This window comes from Monodelphis domestica, chromosome 4 (genome assembly GCF_027887165.1).
Source record: "Monodelphis domestica isolate mMonDom1 chromosome 4, mMonDom1.pri, whole genome shotgun sequence".
NCBI classification, from domain to species: Eukaryota; Metazoa; Chordata; class Mammalia; order Didelphimorphia; family Didelphidae; genus Monodelphis; species Monodelphis domestica.
In genome coordinates this window covers 229,003,011-229,022,130 of record NC_077230.1, presented here as the reverse complement: position 1 = coordinate 229,022,130, position 19,120 = coordinate 229,003,011, and the positions used below count along the sequence as shown (strand labels likewise).

At 35.0% G+C, this 19,120-nt stretch overlaps 1 protein-coding gene across 3 annotated transcripts in view; it reads left to right on the top strand.

Annotated features, from left to right (window-relative positions):
• The window catches only part of ARHGEF12 (Rho guanine nucleotide exchange factor 12), a 227,338-nt gene that overhangs the window by 94,792 nt on the left and 113,426 nt on the right, over nucleotides 1-19,120 (top strand). For 2 of the 3 annotated variants that reach the window (XM_056794216.1, XM_007494636.3), the window contains exons 2-4: nucleotides 82-105; nucleotides 1,808-1,893; nucleotides 3,718-3,774. In XM_056794216.1, the coding sequence (XP_056650194.1) occupies nucleotides 82-105; nucleotides 1,808-1,893; nucleotides 3,718-3,774 (167 nt within the window). The remainder of the gene's footprint in view (nucleotides 1-81; nucleotides 106-1,807; nucleotides 1,894-3,717; nucleotides 3,775-19,120) is intronic. The other variant, XM_007494637.3, reaches the window with a different exon arrangement.

Below are 19,120 nucleotides of genomic sequence, written 5' to 3'. Positions count from 1 at the left end.
CAAATCAACCCCCAGTTTAGGAAATTTGATATAGTATTAGAAGAAACTATTTCACTGTTAACTGTTTTTTCTTTGTTTCAGGTTTCCCCTCAAAAAACCTATAAGGTAAGTCATTCAGTACAATAAACTTTTAAAAGTTTCTCATCATTACATTTTAAGAGATAGGTATACCTTTGAATTTAATTTAACATAGTTTCATTTTTATTTAATTATATTAGCTTTGAATAGTATTTGAAAAAGTAAATTGTAGAAAAGGATTCAGTTTTTTAAAACTTCATTATAATAGACTATTTTACAATTGTAAAAGGTACCTAATGTTTATTATTTTATTTGTACAAAATAACATTGCTTTAATAACATTGTTTTCAGTAAATTTTAAAATATTGGCCATCATCTGGTTAAAGTAGTTGTTAAATGATATTTAGGGTTGTAACTTAGGAACATACTTCGTTTTGCAGTCTTTCTAACTATTTTAAGAAATGAAAACTAGCTTGGGGCTGGTGATAGAAGTAGATTTCCAGTTAGGAATGTTTTTTAGCATGTGTGTGACTGAAGTTGGACTCATTTTAAGAAATGAGTTCTGGCATGCTGACATCACAAGAATCTTAATTACCTTTTAAATATTTAAGGAATTTTAATTTAACAGAATTAAAACTTAAATTCAGACATTTAAGATAGATGTATCTAGAAGTAAAGGAATTATATTTCCTATTCTTCAGAACTTGTGCTTTAGCAATTATTCTTGCTTCTTAACATAACCATCTACAAATTATTTTAAATTCTTTTCAAAGGGTAGTAGCTCTTTTTCATCTAGAATAAGCAGCATGAAAATCTTACTGCCAATATTGGTTCTTCCAGTGATTTATATCCTATTGCTAGAGTCTAAAAAACTGTGTTGATTAGGATTTTGTCCTGACTAAGTTTTGAAATAATAATAGTTCCAGTTCTATTGAGACTTAATGGTGATTAGCTGAAGTTTTTTTGACCAGGGCTTTAGTCAAGCTAGAGGTGTGGTTTGCCCTATATTATTACCTCTGGCTAGTTTTGATTTAGAATAGATGGACCAGATTGCAATTAAGACAGTGAATTTAAGATGTGTGTGTATTTTTTTTAATAACCCCAGAGTTTGTCAAAGTGAGAGACATAGAGTAGGTGCTTAATTAATACTTATTGAATAAGGAAATTAATAATAATTTTTATTCAGAAAGAACCTTTATAATTTATAAAGCACTTTCTAGATAACACTGCTGTGAGGTAGACATTGCAAATGTTTTTATCCCCATTTTACATTATTAGTAATTACATAGTAACGTAACTATTATCAAACTGGAACTTGAACCTAGATCTTTCACTTTTAAACCCAGTGTCATTTTGTTTTGTTTTCACCAGCTGTCTACCTAAATACACATGTTCCTATTTGTCTAGTGAGAATAATATAATAATGACCAGCCTTTAATGAACCTACTAAAATTTTTGAATAATCCTTTGTGTAAATAGCATTTCAAATGTTTATAAATATATTTAATGATTGAAGAAGCACACTGTACTGTATTGCATGTAGGATAGACTAAAGCTTTAAGCCTTTTGTGAATAAAGTAACAAAAAAAGTAAAACATGTAAGTTAGATGTAGGGCAAAAGAGAATTGCTTTCTTTCTTGTTCCTGTTTTTAAGACTTAACCTTTTAGGTACTTGCAGAGTTTCAATCCTAGTGATTCTGAAGTTGACATGCAGTTATTTTTATGTGTATGTATGTATCTAACCATTTATTTCTTTGCCTACCTATTTATTTATCTCTTTTAAATTTAGGCATGCAAGTATTTTGACCCGAGAATCTCCAACGGACAAGAAGCAGAAAGTTGAACGTAGTACATCCCATGACATTGACCCCACAGGTAACAACCATCCATCTTCACTGTAAGAGTAGGTGATATAGAAGAGTTCAATATAATTAAAGTTGTTTAAATAGCATATAGCATTTAGGAAGTTACTAATGACTTTTTGCAGAGGGATAAAATTTTTGTTTCTGAAGAATACAGGTAGTCTCTATTTCTTACCACAGTCTGTGTAGAATTTATAAACCATATTTCCCCACAGAAACTGTATTCCTAGGTACTTGTTTTCTTGTTATGGACTCAGCATCAAAAACAACATAGATGTGCTCAAAATATGCTATGAATGCAAGGATACAACAATTGAAAATTATGTCGTTTTTAAAAATAGTAATGGATTAATTAACATTTAAGATGAAATAAAAATAATCTATCTCATTTTACAAAAAGGAAGTGAAGTTTAAAAAGTCCTATACCCAGAAATTTCTGACATTAAACTTTAGTAATTTGGGGTTCTTTCCTGGAGCATTCACTACACATGTGGATTTTTTAGTATGAATGCATTTGATAATTATGTAAATAGCATTGACTAAATCCCTTTTGTGACATCTAAGCATTCAGAATCTGCTTTCAAATAGTGAACTCATTGTTATGATACACACACACTCACATAAAGTTTCCCTTCCTTCTTTTCAATTCCTACGACACATAAATCCATTTAAGCATTTAATTTATAAAACTGTATGAATGATTCTTTTATGACCTTTAAGACTCTGTGTGTGCGTATCTGTGTACATTTGTGCCCATGGTATACTTTTCATTTGTATATTTCTATGGGATTCTATGATAAAATGAGGCCTAAGAAATGTGAATTTCTATTTTTTAAAAGAAAGTAAACAGGGGGCAGCTGGGTAGCTCAGTGGATTGAGAGACAGGCCTAGAGACGGGAGGTCCTAGGTTCAAATTTGGCCTCAGACACTTCCCAGCTGTGTGACCCTGGGCAAGTCACTTGACCCCCATTGCCTAGCCCTTACCACTCTTCTGCCTTGGAGCCAATACACAGTATTGATTGACTCCAAGACAGAAGGTAAGGGTTTAAAAAAAAAAAAGAAAGTAAACAGTTTATGTTTCAGTGTAAGATGGCTCATAACAACTTTTAACCTAAGCTGCTCTTTCCTTTTTTGGGGAAAAAAGTGTTTAAAGTGAACTGTAGCTAACAAACCTTATCCTACAAAGGAAAGTTAATTTATGAGGAGTTAATAGCAATGTCTATAATTCCCTGCCTTCTTGGATAGGAAAAACAGAAATATTTGTTGTGGCCAGTTTAGGAGATTTGGTTGTAATGAATGTATAATGCTGGATCTCAGTTTGATAGAGAACATTCTCTGTGTTTCTCGTATAATTTTGAGATCATGAGACCCAGAGGCTTTTCTTGTAGTAACAATAGTTACTATTTAGGAGTCGTAAGTTTCTACCTCAATCCAAGAAAATACTGATAGTTTTATTACATTGATTTATTGCAGTATTGTTGATCTATTGAATTCTTGTGTCCAACGACAGATTTAAGGAAGTCATGTTCAGTATATTAAGGATATTACATTGTTCAGTATCTTTGTATAGCCATTAGAGCTCTATTCTAAATAATTTCTCTATCCATGTGTCATTGTACATTAAATGTTTTTATTGCATTGTCTTTTCTATTATAAATCTTTAGAATATGTTGTTCATGGCTTGTTCTAAATGTTGTCACCTGTGGTGTTCACACCTTGTTTGTGTTTTGCATGATTTAACCTGATCATGATTCATTCTTTTTTCATGAAGTTTTTTCTCCTTACCTCAGTCTCCATATTTTCTATATCTTTCTCCTTTTCTCCCGCTTTTGTGCAGACAGCTCCTCCAAGAAGACAAAGTCTAGTTCAGAGGAGAGTAGATCGGAGACATATGGTAAGCTAATGCAGTACGTTTCAGCCTTGGACTTTTCAGCCTGATTTATGCTGTCTTGTTTCTGTGTACCTGCAGCCTCTTCCTTTTGTATGCCCTGCATGGCAAGGGAGAGGGAGACTGGGGCTTTCATGTGGCAGTGATTTGGCAGCTTATAGTTTCTAGAGACTAACAGCTTAGGTGCAGGGTTAGGCTATTTTCTCCATATTCTCTCATTTTCTTGTTTCTAAAGGCAAGCATAGTATATCTATTTTGTTGCTTCCCACATGATGTGAACAAATTTTGCTTCCTTTTTATACCATTTCCCATCAATGTGGTGAGCTGCCTTAGTTTGGAAGAGCAGTTTCTGCTGGTTAAAATATCAGAATTCACTAGCTGCTTTTTTTCTCTTCATGATCTTGAGAAGCTATTGGATATAGAATTCCTGTAGAATGACAGAGGCTACCTGCAGTAGCCCTTTTCATTTTCTTGGTTTAAACAGTTTTTTGTTATGTTACAGAAGATTGGCTAAAAATTTCCCCTCAATCTGAAAATTTCAAAACAATGCTTTTTAAAGATATTAATCTTTAGAAAAAACAAGCTTAGTCTTGCAGGGCCAACTATTTTGGTGGGTGGTTGATTTCCCCAGTTACCTTTAGGCTATATCCTATCTTCCAAAGAGAGTCCAAAGCCTATGTGATATATTTTGAAACCCTAGATAAATATCTTCCTATCTTCTGTTATCATATCTTCCTATCTTCTGTTATCTGACTCATCTGTGTTTCAGGAACTGCAGACATCTGAAAAACAAAGTCAGATCAAATTTATTTAAATAATTTGGAAACAGTACTGGTAAATGATTCCTTTTCCAGAAGAATTCACCCTTATTCTTAGGTTAGGAGATTGATAGGTGGTAGAAAGGGAAATTTGGCTATTGCTAGTTGAAATGAAGATCTATCCTGTGGAAACCTCCCTAGTTATACCTGTTTTCTAAAATGCTATCTACAGTTAGAAAAACCAAGGAAGTTTTATAAATATTTATAATGCCAATTGTATGTATACATGTGTATAGGCATTTTACAATTTGTATCTATTAGCACACAGTATTAAACTGCTTCATACTCGTGAGATCTTAGAATTTAGTTAAAATTATGAAGGAATCCCCATTACTCAAATATTGGTGATCTAGTCCTTTCTGTGTTTTTACTTATATAGAGCCCTATGCCTATTTCCATTCAAGAATAGGCGTTTTACACCTTGTTCAGTAGAAAATGTGTACCATGCCTGGGGATGGGGGGGGATACTTTTTCCTCTTACTCTTTAGTGTCCTGGTTTTTTATAGGAGTGAGATGACTTACTAACTTAAACTGGCTTTATATTTCAACATTTTGACTCCACAAGCAATTTCCTTTAGTTTAGTCTCTGCTTAGAAGCTCAGAGTTCAGTTTCTTTACAGAATTTCTTCATAATCTTAATCATTTCTTCCTAGTGACTTTGACTGTGTGATATTATATACTCTTTCCATTTTTCTAGGTTTGTGCCAGGTGAAAAGATACTTGCTATTTACTTTGGACAAGGCTTAACAATTTGAGATCTATGTCAAGAAATATTTTGCTAATATTTTTCTTACCAGTGATGGGTATTTTAACACTGGTTCAGACATGCCATTGGCTGTGTAGTAATAGAAACAACTTAAGTGGTCATGGGAAACTAAGGTGTGGCATTTTCTGTGTGTTTTTGTTCTTGAAATAAAACATTATCAGGGAACCCAGATTATCAAAAGCACTTTGCAGAGGGACCAAAGGGAAAGGCAGAGTTCCTGGCCCATGCCCTAGGTCTAGATGTTTTATATATATATATGGAATACCAATGTTTCAAAGTTTATTACTTGTATGAGGCTATTTTTTTTTTGCCAATTTGCCAGATAGTTGCAGTTATGTATTCATTAAAAAGAATTTCTTAGAAAGTCGTTCAACAAACATTTAAATACCTAACTATTCCTACATTGCTAGTTCTCTGCTGGGCATTGAGATACAGACAAAAGTGACACAGCTCCTATTCCCAAGAGCTTACTTTCTAAGGGAAAAACAACATGTAAACATATACAAAACATATATAAAAATTGTTCAAAGTCACCAAAAGATAATTTCAGGGGAATCAGAAAGGCCTTATGTAGGAGATGTGGTACTTGAATGAAACTTTGAAAGGAATCTGGGGATTCTGAAATGTAAATGAAAATGGCCATTTTGGGAATAAGGGGATGGGTGAAGAAATGGAGAAAGGGGAGATGGGATGCCATGCATAAGGAATAGTTAGGAGGTCAGTTTGATTGGACCAGAAGTTGTATGAATCACCTTTGATTCTGGGCTTCTTCCCTTACTAATTTCTAAATATCACTCCTGGCTTAGGACCCTTCTTGGCTTTAGGTCTGCTGGGCATTCTATGTTTAGAGTTCTCTTGCATTTTATCTCTAGCTCCTTTCTCCTTTCTTCCACAAACAGGGTGGTTGATTTTAGTATCTACTGTCTTTTTTAGTTATCTAGGATTTAACTGAGGGACATATATTTTGTATATGAAAAGAGATTATAAATTTTTATAAATTCAAGATAAGCTAATTAGAAGTATATATAGAAACACACACACACACGCACACGCACACATATATATATACAAAATTTTCATCCCATCTAATTGTTATTGAACTTGCTAGTTAATACTTAATTGAAATTCCCCTGGACTTAACTTGGTCCACAGGATCCTCTCTAATATTGGGGTGTCCATGTCATGGTACTTGACTACCTTTTTTAGTCCTTAAGTTAAAATGGCATTATATGTAGCTCAGAAAACCTATTTCGAATTTGACAATCATCTACCTGGTCATCCTGAACTAACCTAATTCTACCTGTTCTACTGTCTCAGATTTGTTCAGGAAGTCTTATTGCTAGCAGAATTTTAGTGATCTTCTCATTTCATTTTTAGCATAGTAAATACTGCCCCTCTTCTTGTCTAGAAAGGGGATATTTTGTTCCCTTGAGAATAAACATACCTATCACATACTATTAAACTATTTCTCATCACCCTGAAAACAATTTTTTAACTTCATGTCAAGTTCCCCAAAATTTTTTCCATCACATTTCTAACATTTTACCTTTCTTTCATGGTCCATTCTATTATTTTCATTAGAGAGATGACACAACTCAGTCATTTGCTTTGATCAGACTATATTTGGAGCTTTCCTTTAAAGATTCTCTATTTCAGAAAGTAGAGGAATCTAGAAGAAGAAAGCCAGGATAGTTAGAAGCCTTGAGAACATGATGTAGAGCTGTGTTGGTGAAGCTGTGGCACAGGTGCCCAGCTGTGCGGGGCGGGGGGTGAGGGGACACACTCCATTCCCCCTCTCCACAGTGCCCGAGGACATTTTTCACATGCCCTACCTCTGCCATGCAGTGGAATGCAAGCATTTTCTCCCTCCTCTCTCTGGAGTAATGCAGGGGTCTAATAGGCAGCTTGAAAGTACAGTTTGGGCATATGATTTAAAAAATGTTAATCAATACAGCCTTAGAGCATCATTTGGAGAAAAAGGGAGTTTTAAGCCTAGCGAATATATTGCTCCTCTTCACTTACTCCATATTCTAGCCAAACTGTTTTAATTGCTATTATCTAGTCATGATGTTACATCCTTCTCTGTGCCTGTTTATAGCCTGCCCTATCATTGTTGGAATGCTCTCCCTTCTCCCTTCTGCCTCTATGTCTCTTTAGGTTCTGCTCAACATCTTCTTCATCATCTTCTTCAACAGGCTTTTACTGAATTCCATTTGTTAGTACCCCCTCTCACAATTTATATTTATTTATTTTTTGTGTATGTATATTATTTTTTTGTTTATTCATCTGAACTTTCTGTATTCCCCAGTAGGATATCAGCTCTCTGAGAGCAGTGATTATCTTACTATTTTATTTTATTTTTCTATACCTAAAGTAGACACTTAATAAATTACTTTTATTTCCTTGATTAATGTAGCTCTTATTTATGTCTATTAATCCTTCCAGTAGAATGTAAACTACTTGAGGGCAGAGATTGTTTCACTTTTGACTTTGTATTCCTGTACCTAGGACAATGCCAGGGACATAGTAGTCACTTAATAAATGTTTGATTATTTGATTTGTACTGCCCTCTCTATATTTAGGCTCTTATCTTTTCTTGAACTTTTGCAAACTGATTCTTCTGCTTCTTGACTCTTTTTCAATAAACTTCACATTGTCACCAGATGATTTTCCTGAATTACATCCCTGATACATATAATTTGCTCTTTAAAACATGAAATACAGGACAGGTCAGTGGCTCAGTGGATTGAGAACCAGGCCTAGAGATAGGAGGTCCTGAGTTCAAATTTTGTCTCAGACATCTCTTAGCTGTGTGACCCTGAACAAGTCACTTAAACCGTATTTGCCTAACCCGTACCACTCTTCTGCCTTAGAACCAATACACAGTAAAAATAAAAATACTTAAATTCCATATAATCTGACATTGAAGGTTCTCCAGTCTACCTTTTGAGCCTTGTACCTCAACTATAGCCCTGCCCTTTCATATCTTTGCTTTGGCTCATGCCTTTTCTTCTCCTTTTCTTCTCATTTCTTTATTCTAAATCTATCTTGATTATCTATCAATATTCGAGTGAAATGCTACCTTCTCCATAAAGCTTTCTCTGAGCCACCCTGACTAGAAAGGATCCCATCCACCTCTGAATTTTTGTATTTTACTTGTTGTACTTTATTCATATTACTTTGAATTTTGATTGTGCACAAATATTTTATGATGGGTTCTGCTGCTTACACTTAACCTTAGTTTTGTTATCTATAAAATGGTGGTGATAAAACTTGGAATAGGTTAGTAGTGGGAATTGACTATTAGCCATAAAGATGCCATATAAATAAGAGCTATTATTGCATATCTTACTTATCCCATAAGACCTAAAGATCCTTGAGGACAAGGAGCAGTTGAAAGTATCTTTGTTTTATCCACAGTGCCTTGTACATAGGAGAATACTCATGCTTATTTTAATTTGAAGGAATGGCTGTTGGGATTGGATAAAATGTTTCCTAAAGAGACATTAATAGAAGTAAAAAATGGAGCCTTAATTAGTTAATTAATGGAGCCTTAAATTGAACTCATCCATTCCTTTTTCTTCTTTTTCTCTGAGAGGGATTTATTTCTAAGTTTTATACCATTAGGAGCAAAAATATAATTGGCATATTTGGGATTTTAGGCCCCTAAAATTGGCAGCATTATGATGTATTTAACCAAGAGGCTTCTTAATCAAAGGATTATCCAAGGTCTTACTCATAAAACATGTATATCTGGCAGCAGAGTTTTAAAATGAGCTGTTTTTATGGAATAGCACATGGTCTTTCCCCACACCCTTCCCTTAAGCTTAATTCTTTAGACATGAGGCTTAGAGAAGTTTGCTCATGTAATGAAATTGGAGTTGATGAAGGTCTAAAGCACACTTCCACCAAATATGCTTTATTAGAGGTTTATCATATATTCTTTTACCTTCCGTTTAAGTGTTCTCCATTTCCATTATATTTTAATATCTGGCATTCTGCACTTTGCCTTTTATACAGAGAAGTATAGTGTAGTGAAGTTGAATTACTTTATATTCTCTCCAGAGGGGAAAATCTTCCTTATTTCCCACCTTCAACCAACCTTTTTAATAATATGCCCTAGATCACTAGTTCACTAGTAAGAGAAAAAAAAATCTCAAAAAAAAAAGACATTGAATCATTCAAAAGGAATAAGTGTTTGTTGTCATCAAGACACAGGAATCATTGCAAATTGAGGTAAATTTCATCTGGCACTTTTTGCAGAAAACATTGCAATGATTACAATTATAATAATGTTAAGTGCCCAAGCATAATTTCATATCATCATTGATAATGAAATGAAATAAATATTTGTCATTTCCCCAATGAGATATGGTTGCTCTGGAAGATTAAGTATAGCAGACTACACTGGGAAGAAAAAATTATGTTTGTTGGAACATAGATTTTTGGGCTAGAATTCAACCAAAACAAAAAGCTTACTACATGACCTCTTCTACAGATATTTTTCTCCCTTGAATGGTAAATGTTAATTAGGTCTTTGATTTTTATATCTCATCAAAAAATTGAAAAAATTTTAAATAGACTAAGGCTGTATGTGCTTGTCTAAATAGGTAGCTTTGAAAAATCTTTCCTAAGGACTTTCTCTATACAGGAACAAAGAAATACTAAGACTGAATTTTAGGATTTGAGAATCATTATCGTTTATTGCGTACCTTTTATTCATGTTGGTATACTATATTTTTTAATGCTTAGATTAATCTAAGTGATTCGCTGATTTCAAGATGTTTACATTTAAATGGAAAAGTCAAAATACATGCACACAAAAAAGAAAGTCAGCAAGAGATTGGATAACAAATACTACTTTTATCTGTGCCCTCATCAATTGTACATTCCCCTCAATGGTATAGATCATATCTCATCCTTGCTTTCTCATTCTGTGGTTCTTGTTAATACCTTCCCAGAAATCCTTTATAAAGGAGTCTTTGCCATATGTTGAGAATTTTTCTTTAGATCTTTTTATATTATACAGGGAATAGTAAGGCACAGATATTTTTCAGTTATCCCTCTTTCTTTATAATTTCTCCTCTTCCCTTTTCTATTATATATCATTGATAATATTTTAACACTGCTTTTTATTTATTATTCTTTGTTAGTCATATGCTATAACTATTTACACTTTATATGTCATTTTCCATTGTTCTTTGGGTGATCTGTCACTTTGTTTATATACTGCTATTCCTTGATTCTTTGTCATATAATATCACTGGAAGAACATTTTTTATTCTTTCAATGAACATTTATTTTGTACCTAGTATATGCAAAGACCTATGCCAGTTTGGGGTACAAGACAAAATAGGAAAGCTTATTTCCTCAAGGGACATACATCCAATTAGGGTTGAAAAGGCTGGTGTTTAAAGGTGGGCCTCATGAATTGGGACATGACTAAATAATTTGTGGCACGTGAACATTATTATATCACAAGAAACCAATCATGAAGTATTTATTAAATTCCTGTCATGTGCCAGGTAATGTGCTATATACTCAAGAATAAAGTACGGAGTGGAACAATTCCTGCTTACAAGGACCTTTACATTCTAATGGGGGAGAATACAGGCACATAAAGATATTACATAAATTTAAAATTAATAAGTATAAGTATATACAAAGTGGTTGGCCTTAAAAGGAGAAGGGTCACTTCTTTATGAGAAATGAGAAAGAGAGTATAGTGGGGGATGTGAGCTGAGAAAGAATGAAGAAGGTCAGGATAGTGGTATCAATGTTCTCAGTGTAGTAAGGAGGCTAGGTCTTCAGCTTATCTGTGGGCAGCTTGAGGCTGAAAGAAATGATTTGAAATAGTCATAATGGTAATGGGATAATGAATCAATTAAGGAATATGGCTGTTACATTTAGGGCTTAGTTGAGATTATGTAACATAATTTGTAATAATTATTGTGACACTGTCTAGCTCCATTTAGTCTACTTGTATAGTCAAGTTAATAATTCAAGAAACAGTAATGTTTTAAGTATATTCTATGTACCAAACTTTGTGCTAAGTACTCAGGATACTTGTCATTCAGTCATTTCAGTCAAATGATCTTTGTGATCCCATTTGAGATTTTCTTCAAAAAGAGACTAGAGTGATTTTCATTTCTTCTTTAGTTCATTTTATAGTTGAGAAACTGATGTATATGCAGTTAAGTGAATTGCCTAAGGTCACACAGCTAGTAAATATCTTAGACCAGATTTGTATTCAGGAAGATGAATTTTCCTGACTTCAGGACCAGTACTCTTATCCTCTTTGCCACTTTATCTACTATGCTGGGAATTAAAAGAAAAAAAAAAGCACACTACAATCCATACTCTTTAAGGAGTTTGCAATCTAATAGAGGAAATAACACAAACAAGAAAGTGCAAATAAGATAAAATCATTTTAGAGGGTAGATGCTAACAATAAGGGTTATTGGGAAAGGCATCTTGAAAAAGGTGGAATTTTAGCTGAGCATTGAAGGAAGTTGAGGAAGCATGGACAACATTGTTAAAAGGCAAAGAGCCAGGAGATGAAGTGTATTGTGGTGGGAACAGCAAGAAGACCAGTGATACTTCTATGTAGAGTACATTGAGGGGAGAGTAGGTACAAAAAAATTTGAAAGACCATTCTAATTTAGTACCCCAACGAGATAAAAAAAAATATTTGTACAAAAATATTCATAGCCACGTTCTCTGTGGTGGCCAAAAATTGGAAAATGAGAGTGTGTCCCTCGAATGGGGAATGGTTGAACAAATTGTGGTATATGATAGGATGGAATATTATTGTATTATAATGAATGATGAACGGCTTGTTTTCTATAATAACTGGGAAGACCTCCATGAACTGATGCAGAGTGAAATGAGCAGAAGCAGGAGAACATTGTACAGAGTAATTGGAACATTATGGAACAAATAAATGTGATGAATTTGCTACTAATAGCAATGCAATGATCCAGGACAATCCTGAGGGACTTATGAAAAAGAATGCTGTCCACATCAAGAGAAAGAACTATGAGAATAGAAACGCAGAAGAAAAACTTATGATTTAACACTTGTTTAAATATGGGTATAGGACTTGGGTTTGGGTTTTAAAAAGATTACTCTGTTACTAAAATGAATAATATGGAAATAGATATTGAGTGATAGACAATACATGTATAATCCAGTGGAATTGCTTGTCAGCTCTGGGAGTGGGGAGGGAAGAGGGGAGGGATACAATATGTTCATGTGACCATGGAAAAATACTTAAAAATAAATAATTTTTTAAAAGTATATGACCAATTGGAAAAAAGAAAATTTAATATTGAATTTGTGTGTCCTGAGACACACATTTGAGAATATTGTGTGGAGGGAGATTTGAGACAAGGAGATTGACCAGAAGGCTATTACAATAGTCCAGGCATCCATGAGGGCCTGCACCAGGGTGGTGGTAATATCAGAGGAGAGGAAGAGAAGTATGTAAGAGATATTATGAAGATAGAAATGATAATAAGGCTTGGCGACAGATTTGTTTTGGGGAGTAAGAGACTAAAGAGTTGTCTAAGTGCCTAGTCACTTGGCCAGTGGGAGGATGGTGGTATTTTATTTAATTTATGAAGTGGGAACGTGGGGGCTAAGGGAGATAAATAATGAGCTCAGTTTTTGACATTTTGTGTTAATCCATGGGAACTGATGAAATTGTCAAGTGAAATAGTATAGAGGTAGAAGATAGACTCTCTGCCCTGGCTGGAGATCCAACAATTGAGACAGAGAAGTGGTTAGATAAGTAGTAGAAATAGGAGAGAACAGTGCTACAGAAGCCTTGAGAGAAGAGAGTACCCAGAACAAGGGGACCAACAGACTCAAAACCTACAGAGACATGAAAAAGAATGAAGATTGAGAAAAGGTCATTAGATATAGCAGTAGACATCATTAGTAACTTTGAAGGCATTAGTTTCATTGAACAATGAAATCAGAAACTGGACTTGTAGAGCTAAGAGAATGAGATTAAAGGAAGTAGAAGCAACAAGTACCTTTTCTTTTTCTCTTTTTGACATCATTATTGCTTATTTTGTTTTTATTGCCTAAATATTCAGCGTGATGACAGTCATTTAATGAAAGAGAGAACCTAAAGAAACTTTTCATTGAAATGAATGAGAGCATTCTAGATTTCAGAATTACTTTGGGTGCAAACTCAGTTAATTGTGAAAAAAAAAATGAAATGAACAAAAAATTCTTTGCATGCTGGAAGTATAACGGAAACAAACAAAATTCATGAGGGTACCACAAAAGGAAAAGTTTAAGTTGACTGATATTGGAAATGTAGATAAAATAACACTCAGAATACTAATTTTGGTAGGTACATATTTCAAAGAATGATATAGATAACCTTTTCAAAGCTGTTAGCTGAACAGGGGATGAGAGATATAGGATAATAACCAGCAGGGAAATTGAGGTGTATTTTTAAGTAGAAAGGAAGTAGCTAGTAAATAGGGAAGAATTTAAGATTCATGTTAAAGTAGAGATGGGAGAGGGGATCATCTTCTGGAGGAGAAGATATGGATTGGGATCCCTGACTAGGAGTGAAATATCACCAATGCAAGATAGGAGTTTGTTAAGTCATAGGTCATGATGTATGATAGGACAAAGGGGGCACAGGACTCACTTATAGAGAATAACATAAGAGTTGAACTTATTCACCAGGGCTTGAAGATAGGGAAGGGAGAAGAATATAGCCATTGAACTATTGACAGATGGTCTGGGAATTAGGGATAGAGATATTACAGGTCAAATAAATGAAAGTCTTATAAAAACAAGAGAGATCAATAATTTTATCTAAAGGGAACATTTGATTCAAGAAGAAAAAACTGTGAGCTGTTTAAAGTACTAAACAATTTCTCAATTTAGTTTGTTCTTTTTGTGCACATTAAAAAATGATGATTCACTCAAATAAACAAAATCAGAATGAGAAGGTAAGAGTAAGAAGAGGCAGTTTATTCTCCTTCATGAAAGAGAGCACTTCAATGGTGGGCTAAGAAGTGCCTACTAATTAGGCAGCAAACAGGCAGTATATACACAAGACTCCTCCCCACCTCCCCTGTCAAGCCTGGGCACCAGGTCTTGATCTATAAATCAAAATACCTGTGCTTCTAACTCAATTCAGATGAGGTAAGGGGAGTAACTGTGCTGTTGATTGCCCTTTCTGTCCTTCATCTATCTCCCCCCTAAGCTTGTCCTGGAGTCCTCAATCAACAAAAAGTAACAAACTAGCTTTTGTTAACTGAATGTGCATCCTGAGAATAGCATCCTCAATTCTGTCTCACACATCTTCATCTCAATTCACTGTCTTATTTGCAAGTTTTGTCCTAGATAGACTCTAGTGGTAGCAAGTTTTGTCCTAGATACAATCTAGTGGTGTATCAGTTCTATAGACTTTCTTTCCAACTTTGTGCTGTAAGGATTATTCTTGGGAATTGTATTTGATGGTCTTGAGGATCTAGAGGAGAGCACTGTTGGTGAGCAAGTGAGGGGAAGAAGGGTAGAAGTCTAGGTGGATTGACTTCTACTGTGCTCACTCACACACTCTTTCTGGGTCATGATACAAGAGGTGTAACTTAGGAATATGGGGTTCCCCGGGGCTAAGTAGGTGATGGAGAGTTGGAGGGAAATCTCCCCTATCAGCTGATAGAAAGGGTACCCCCCAAATTCTTGTGCACAAACCAGCCAGGGAGATAAGCCTCCCCACAAGTCTAAGGACTCACCTCAGCAGGGGAGGGGTCTAAATCAATATTCAGCTATGGCTGATCAGTAGCCTCAGTGAGTTGCTTTTCTCCAAGCTCCTTTGAATAAATCCTATTTGCTGGTATCAGACTGCGGTTAAATTGTTTAAATAGGTATTGGGTATTGAGATAGAGGGTAGAGGGGTCCTTATTTTCTATGTCCCAATAGGTCCTTCGCTCTGTCAGCTTCAAAGCTAGACAGAGTTTCACCCACCCTTCCCGCTGTTTCTCATGCTAAAACAAATATTAGATGGGTCAAGGAACAATATAGCAGATGCAGTTGACAGGGAGAGAGAGTCTTGCTCTCTGGCCGAGAGTCTAAGACCCTCACAGGTCCAAAGAAACTAAAATCTCTTTATAGATGTTGTAGAGATATTAAGATGTTGAATCACTCTTCTGATCAAGTCCCTTGGAAATCCTCTGTTGGCTCTTGACAAGATCTCCAGCATGGAAAATGTTTCCTGCCACCTTGAGATCCTTGCTCTAAAAAGCCCAGAGTTCCTTTCAGAGCTCCTCCAGGTCTGTTCTTCTCTCCTATGATCCTTGGCTACTTGTCAATCATTTCTTCTTACAGTGTTCCATCTTTTTCCTTTGCATCCTGCTTTTACAGTGCCATAATCTAGTCAATAGTTATTCTAAATACATTTGATTGTTTACAGTGTAGATAATTAAGCTGAATCCTTTTGAGTAATTTTAGATCTTATTTATGAATCTCTACAGCATTCCAGGTTTTGATGCCATTGGTACCGTGCCCCCTACAAACATGAACACCTTTAGGACCTCGTTGTCTATAAGGAATTCCCTTTCACAGACTTGACAGGAGCCTAATAGAACATCTAGTCCAACTCATTCCTGAACAAGAATCTCCTCCTCAACATATTTATTAAGTGATTATTCAACCTTATATAGTGAGGGAATCTTTAGTAAGGGAAAATCTACAATTTCCTGAATAACCCATTCCATTTTTTGACAGCTCTGATTATTAGGAAGTTTTTTTACTGAGCCTAAATTTGTCTATTTTTTGCAACTTCTCATTACTTTTGAGTGCTGCTTTCTGGCATCAAGCAGGAAAATGTCCAATCCCTTTTCTAGTTGGTAACCCCTTTAGATTCTTGAAGGGAACTTTCATAAATTTCTAGTATTATCTTCCTAAATCGCCCAAATGTACATTAAATACCTTCATTTCCTTCTTTTAATGTCCTTTGATAGCATGATTCAAAACCCTTAAGATTTACCTTTCTTTAAATGTTCTCTGTTCATAGCCAATTGAATACTACAGATATATTCTGATTATTGAACTATATTGTGACTCTCAGCTCTGAGGTCCTAGATTGTCTTTTTTTTTAATCCTAATGCAGTGCAATATAATATAAATTTTTTTTATTGCTGTATGATACTGTTGTTGTATAATGATTTTGAAGTTTACTAAAACCCCTCCAACTTTTCCAGACTAATGCTGTCTTACTCATATTAAACTTGTTGAAGTTTTGAAACCAAATATAAAAACTTACTTTATTCCTTTTAATTTTAGCCTATTAAATTTAACTTGGTCTTTTAGCCCATCATGATCTTTTTAAATCCTTTTTCTGTTACCCAGCATGTTAGCTATCCTTCTTAGCCTTGTGACCTTTGCAGAATTTCATAACAATTCCCTATCTTTTGAATTCTTTATTAAAAAAAAAAAGTTAAATAATCAGCTAGGTGACTGAGTACATTGTGAGTCAGGCCTAGAGATAGGAGGTCCTGGGTTCTGTAACAGTGGGATTTGATAGAAGAATGAACATGAAAGAAACATATAAAAATCAGGTTTATTTTTTGGGAAAGGGAGTAAGGAAAAGAGGTAAGGAGGATTATTACAATTAATCTTAAACCCTAATTTCTATAAACCTATCTTAACCTAACTTATTTAAGCTAAAACAGTAAGTTTTCCCAACACCAAGTCTCACAAGTGGAGTCCAATCAAATGGGCCAGGATCTTCAGATGAAAATTGTCCAAAGCAGGTCCAGTGGAGAAGTGGGTCCTCAGTCCTCTGTTCTAGCTGCCAGCAGCCAGTTCAAAAGATTCCTGTCTTCAGTTGGTATCACCAAAAGCCAGAAACCTGTTGTCAAACCTCCAAACCCAAGGTCCTTCAGGAGAGATGTGCCAAGACTGTTGGGACCTTAGAATCTTTACCCAGGTCTTGACCCTTAGGTTCCCATGTGACTCTGTCATTTGCTCCCGTCAATCACTCTAATGTTTGCATTACACAGTTCTTTTACAAATGTCCTCTTCCTATTACAGTTCAAATGTAGCCTCAGATACTTCCTCCTAGCTATGTGACCCTGGGTGAGTCACTTAACCCCCCCATTGCCTAGCCCTTTCAGCTCTTCTGCCTTGGAACCAATACACAGTATTGATTCTAAGATAGAAAGTAAGGATTAAAAAAAAATTTTTTTAAATCATTGCATCTTTGACTTGGGACATACTAGACTACCAACTGCATTGGATATCTGCTGACATTGACACATACTTTTTGAAGCATGGGTCATGCTTCGCTGCATTGTATATTAATTGATATTAGTATCTGAGGATCATAAGAACTTAACTTTTTCTGTTTCTTTTTAAAATAACTTTTAAACAGCTGGTAATTAATTTTATTTCTTAAGACTGGATAACTACTTATTCATCTTTCTTTTGTGTATGTATAAATACCTCTATTTTGTTTAATGCCTATATTTTTCATTGATGAGTAGGTTCAGATTTCTGAGCAATATTGTTTTGGTTTGCAAAATGACATGAGTTTAATCTCTTTTGGTTTTTAGAGTATTATAATTGGTACCAAAATTTTTAGACCAGTTAGCTTAAAATTACACCAAGTTTTTTTGAACACCTTGTACTATTCCTTTCCACTTTATGCTTTTAAGTGGTTTCTAGAATACTCTTGTGTTACTTGACTTTCTTTTCCTTTGTATTTGAAGGCCTCCTGTTTACTTGCAGAATTTGGTGTTTGTTAAATATAATCACTATGGAAGCAATCTGTGTATTCTTTCAGTTGGTGCTTTTCTATTTTAATAAGTTCTTGACAGTTTCCTTTGTATTATTATATTATGATATGTGGGGAGGGGGGCTTTTTTGGTCATGGTATTTTTTTTTAATTTTATAATATTTTATTTGATCATTTCCAAGCATTATTCATTAAAGACAAAGATCATTTTCTTTTCTTCCCCACCCCCCATCCCCCATAGCCGACGCGTGATTCCCCTGGGTATCACATGTGTTCTTGATTCGAACCCATTGTCATGTTAGTATTTGCATTAGAGTGTTCGTTTAGAGTCTCTCCTCTGTCATGTCCCCTCAACCACTGTAGTCAGGCAGTTGCTTTTCCTCAGTGTTTCTACTCCCACAGTTTGTCCTCTGCTTATGAATAGTGTTTTTTCTCCTAGATCCCTGCAGATTGTTCAGGGACATTGCACCACTACTAATGGAGAAGTCCATTACGTTCGATTATACCACAGTGTATTGGTCTCTGTGTACAATGTTCTCCTGGTTCTGCTCCTCTCGCTCTGCATCACTTCCTGGAGGTCATTCCAGTCTCCATGGAATTCCTTCACTTTATTATTCCCTTTTGCACAATAGTATTCCATCACCAAAATATGTTCAATTTGTTCAGCCATTCCCCAATTGATGGGCATCTCCTCGTTTTCCAATTTTTGGCCACCACAAAGAGCGCAGCTATAAATATTCTTGTACAAGTCTTTTTCTCCATTATCTCTTTGGGGTACAGACCCAGCAGTGCTATGGCTGGATCAAAGGGTATTCTCTTATCACCCTTTGGGCATAGTTCCAAATTGCCCTCCAGAATGGTTGGATCAGTTCACAACTCCACCAGCATGGTCATGCTATTTTAAGAGAAGCATGATCTATAAATTGTTTCTATCCAACTTGTCTTTGAGATTTTGGCTTGTACAGAGATGAGTTCTGAAAAACAACATTTTGTTTGTTT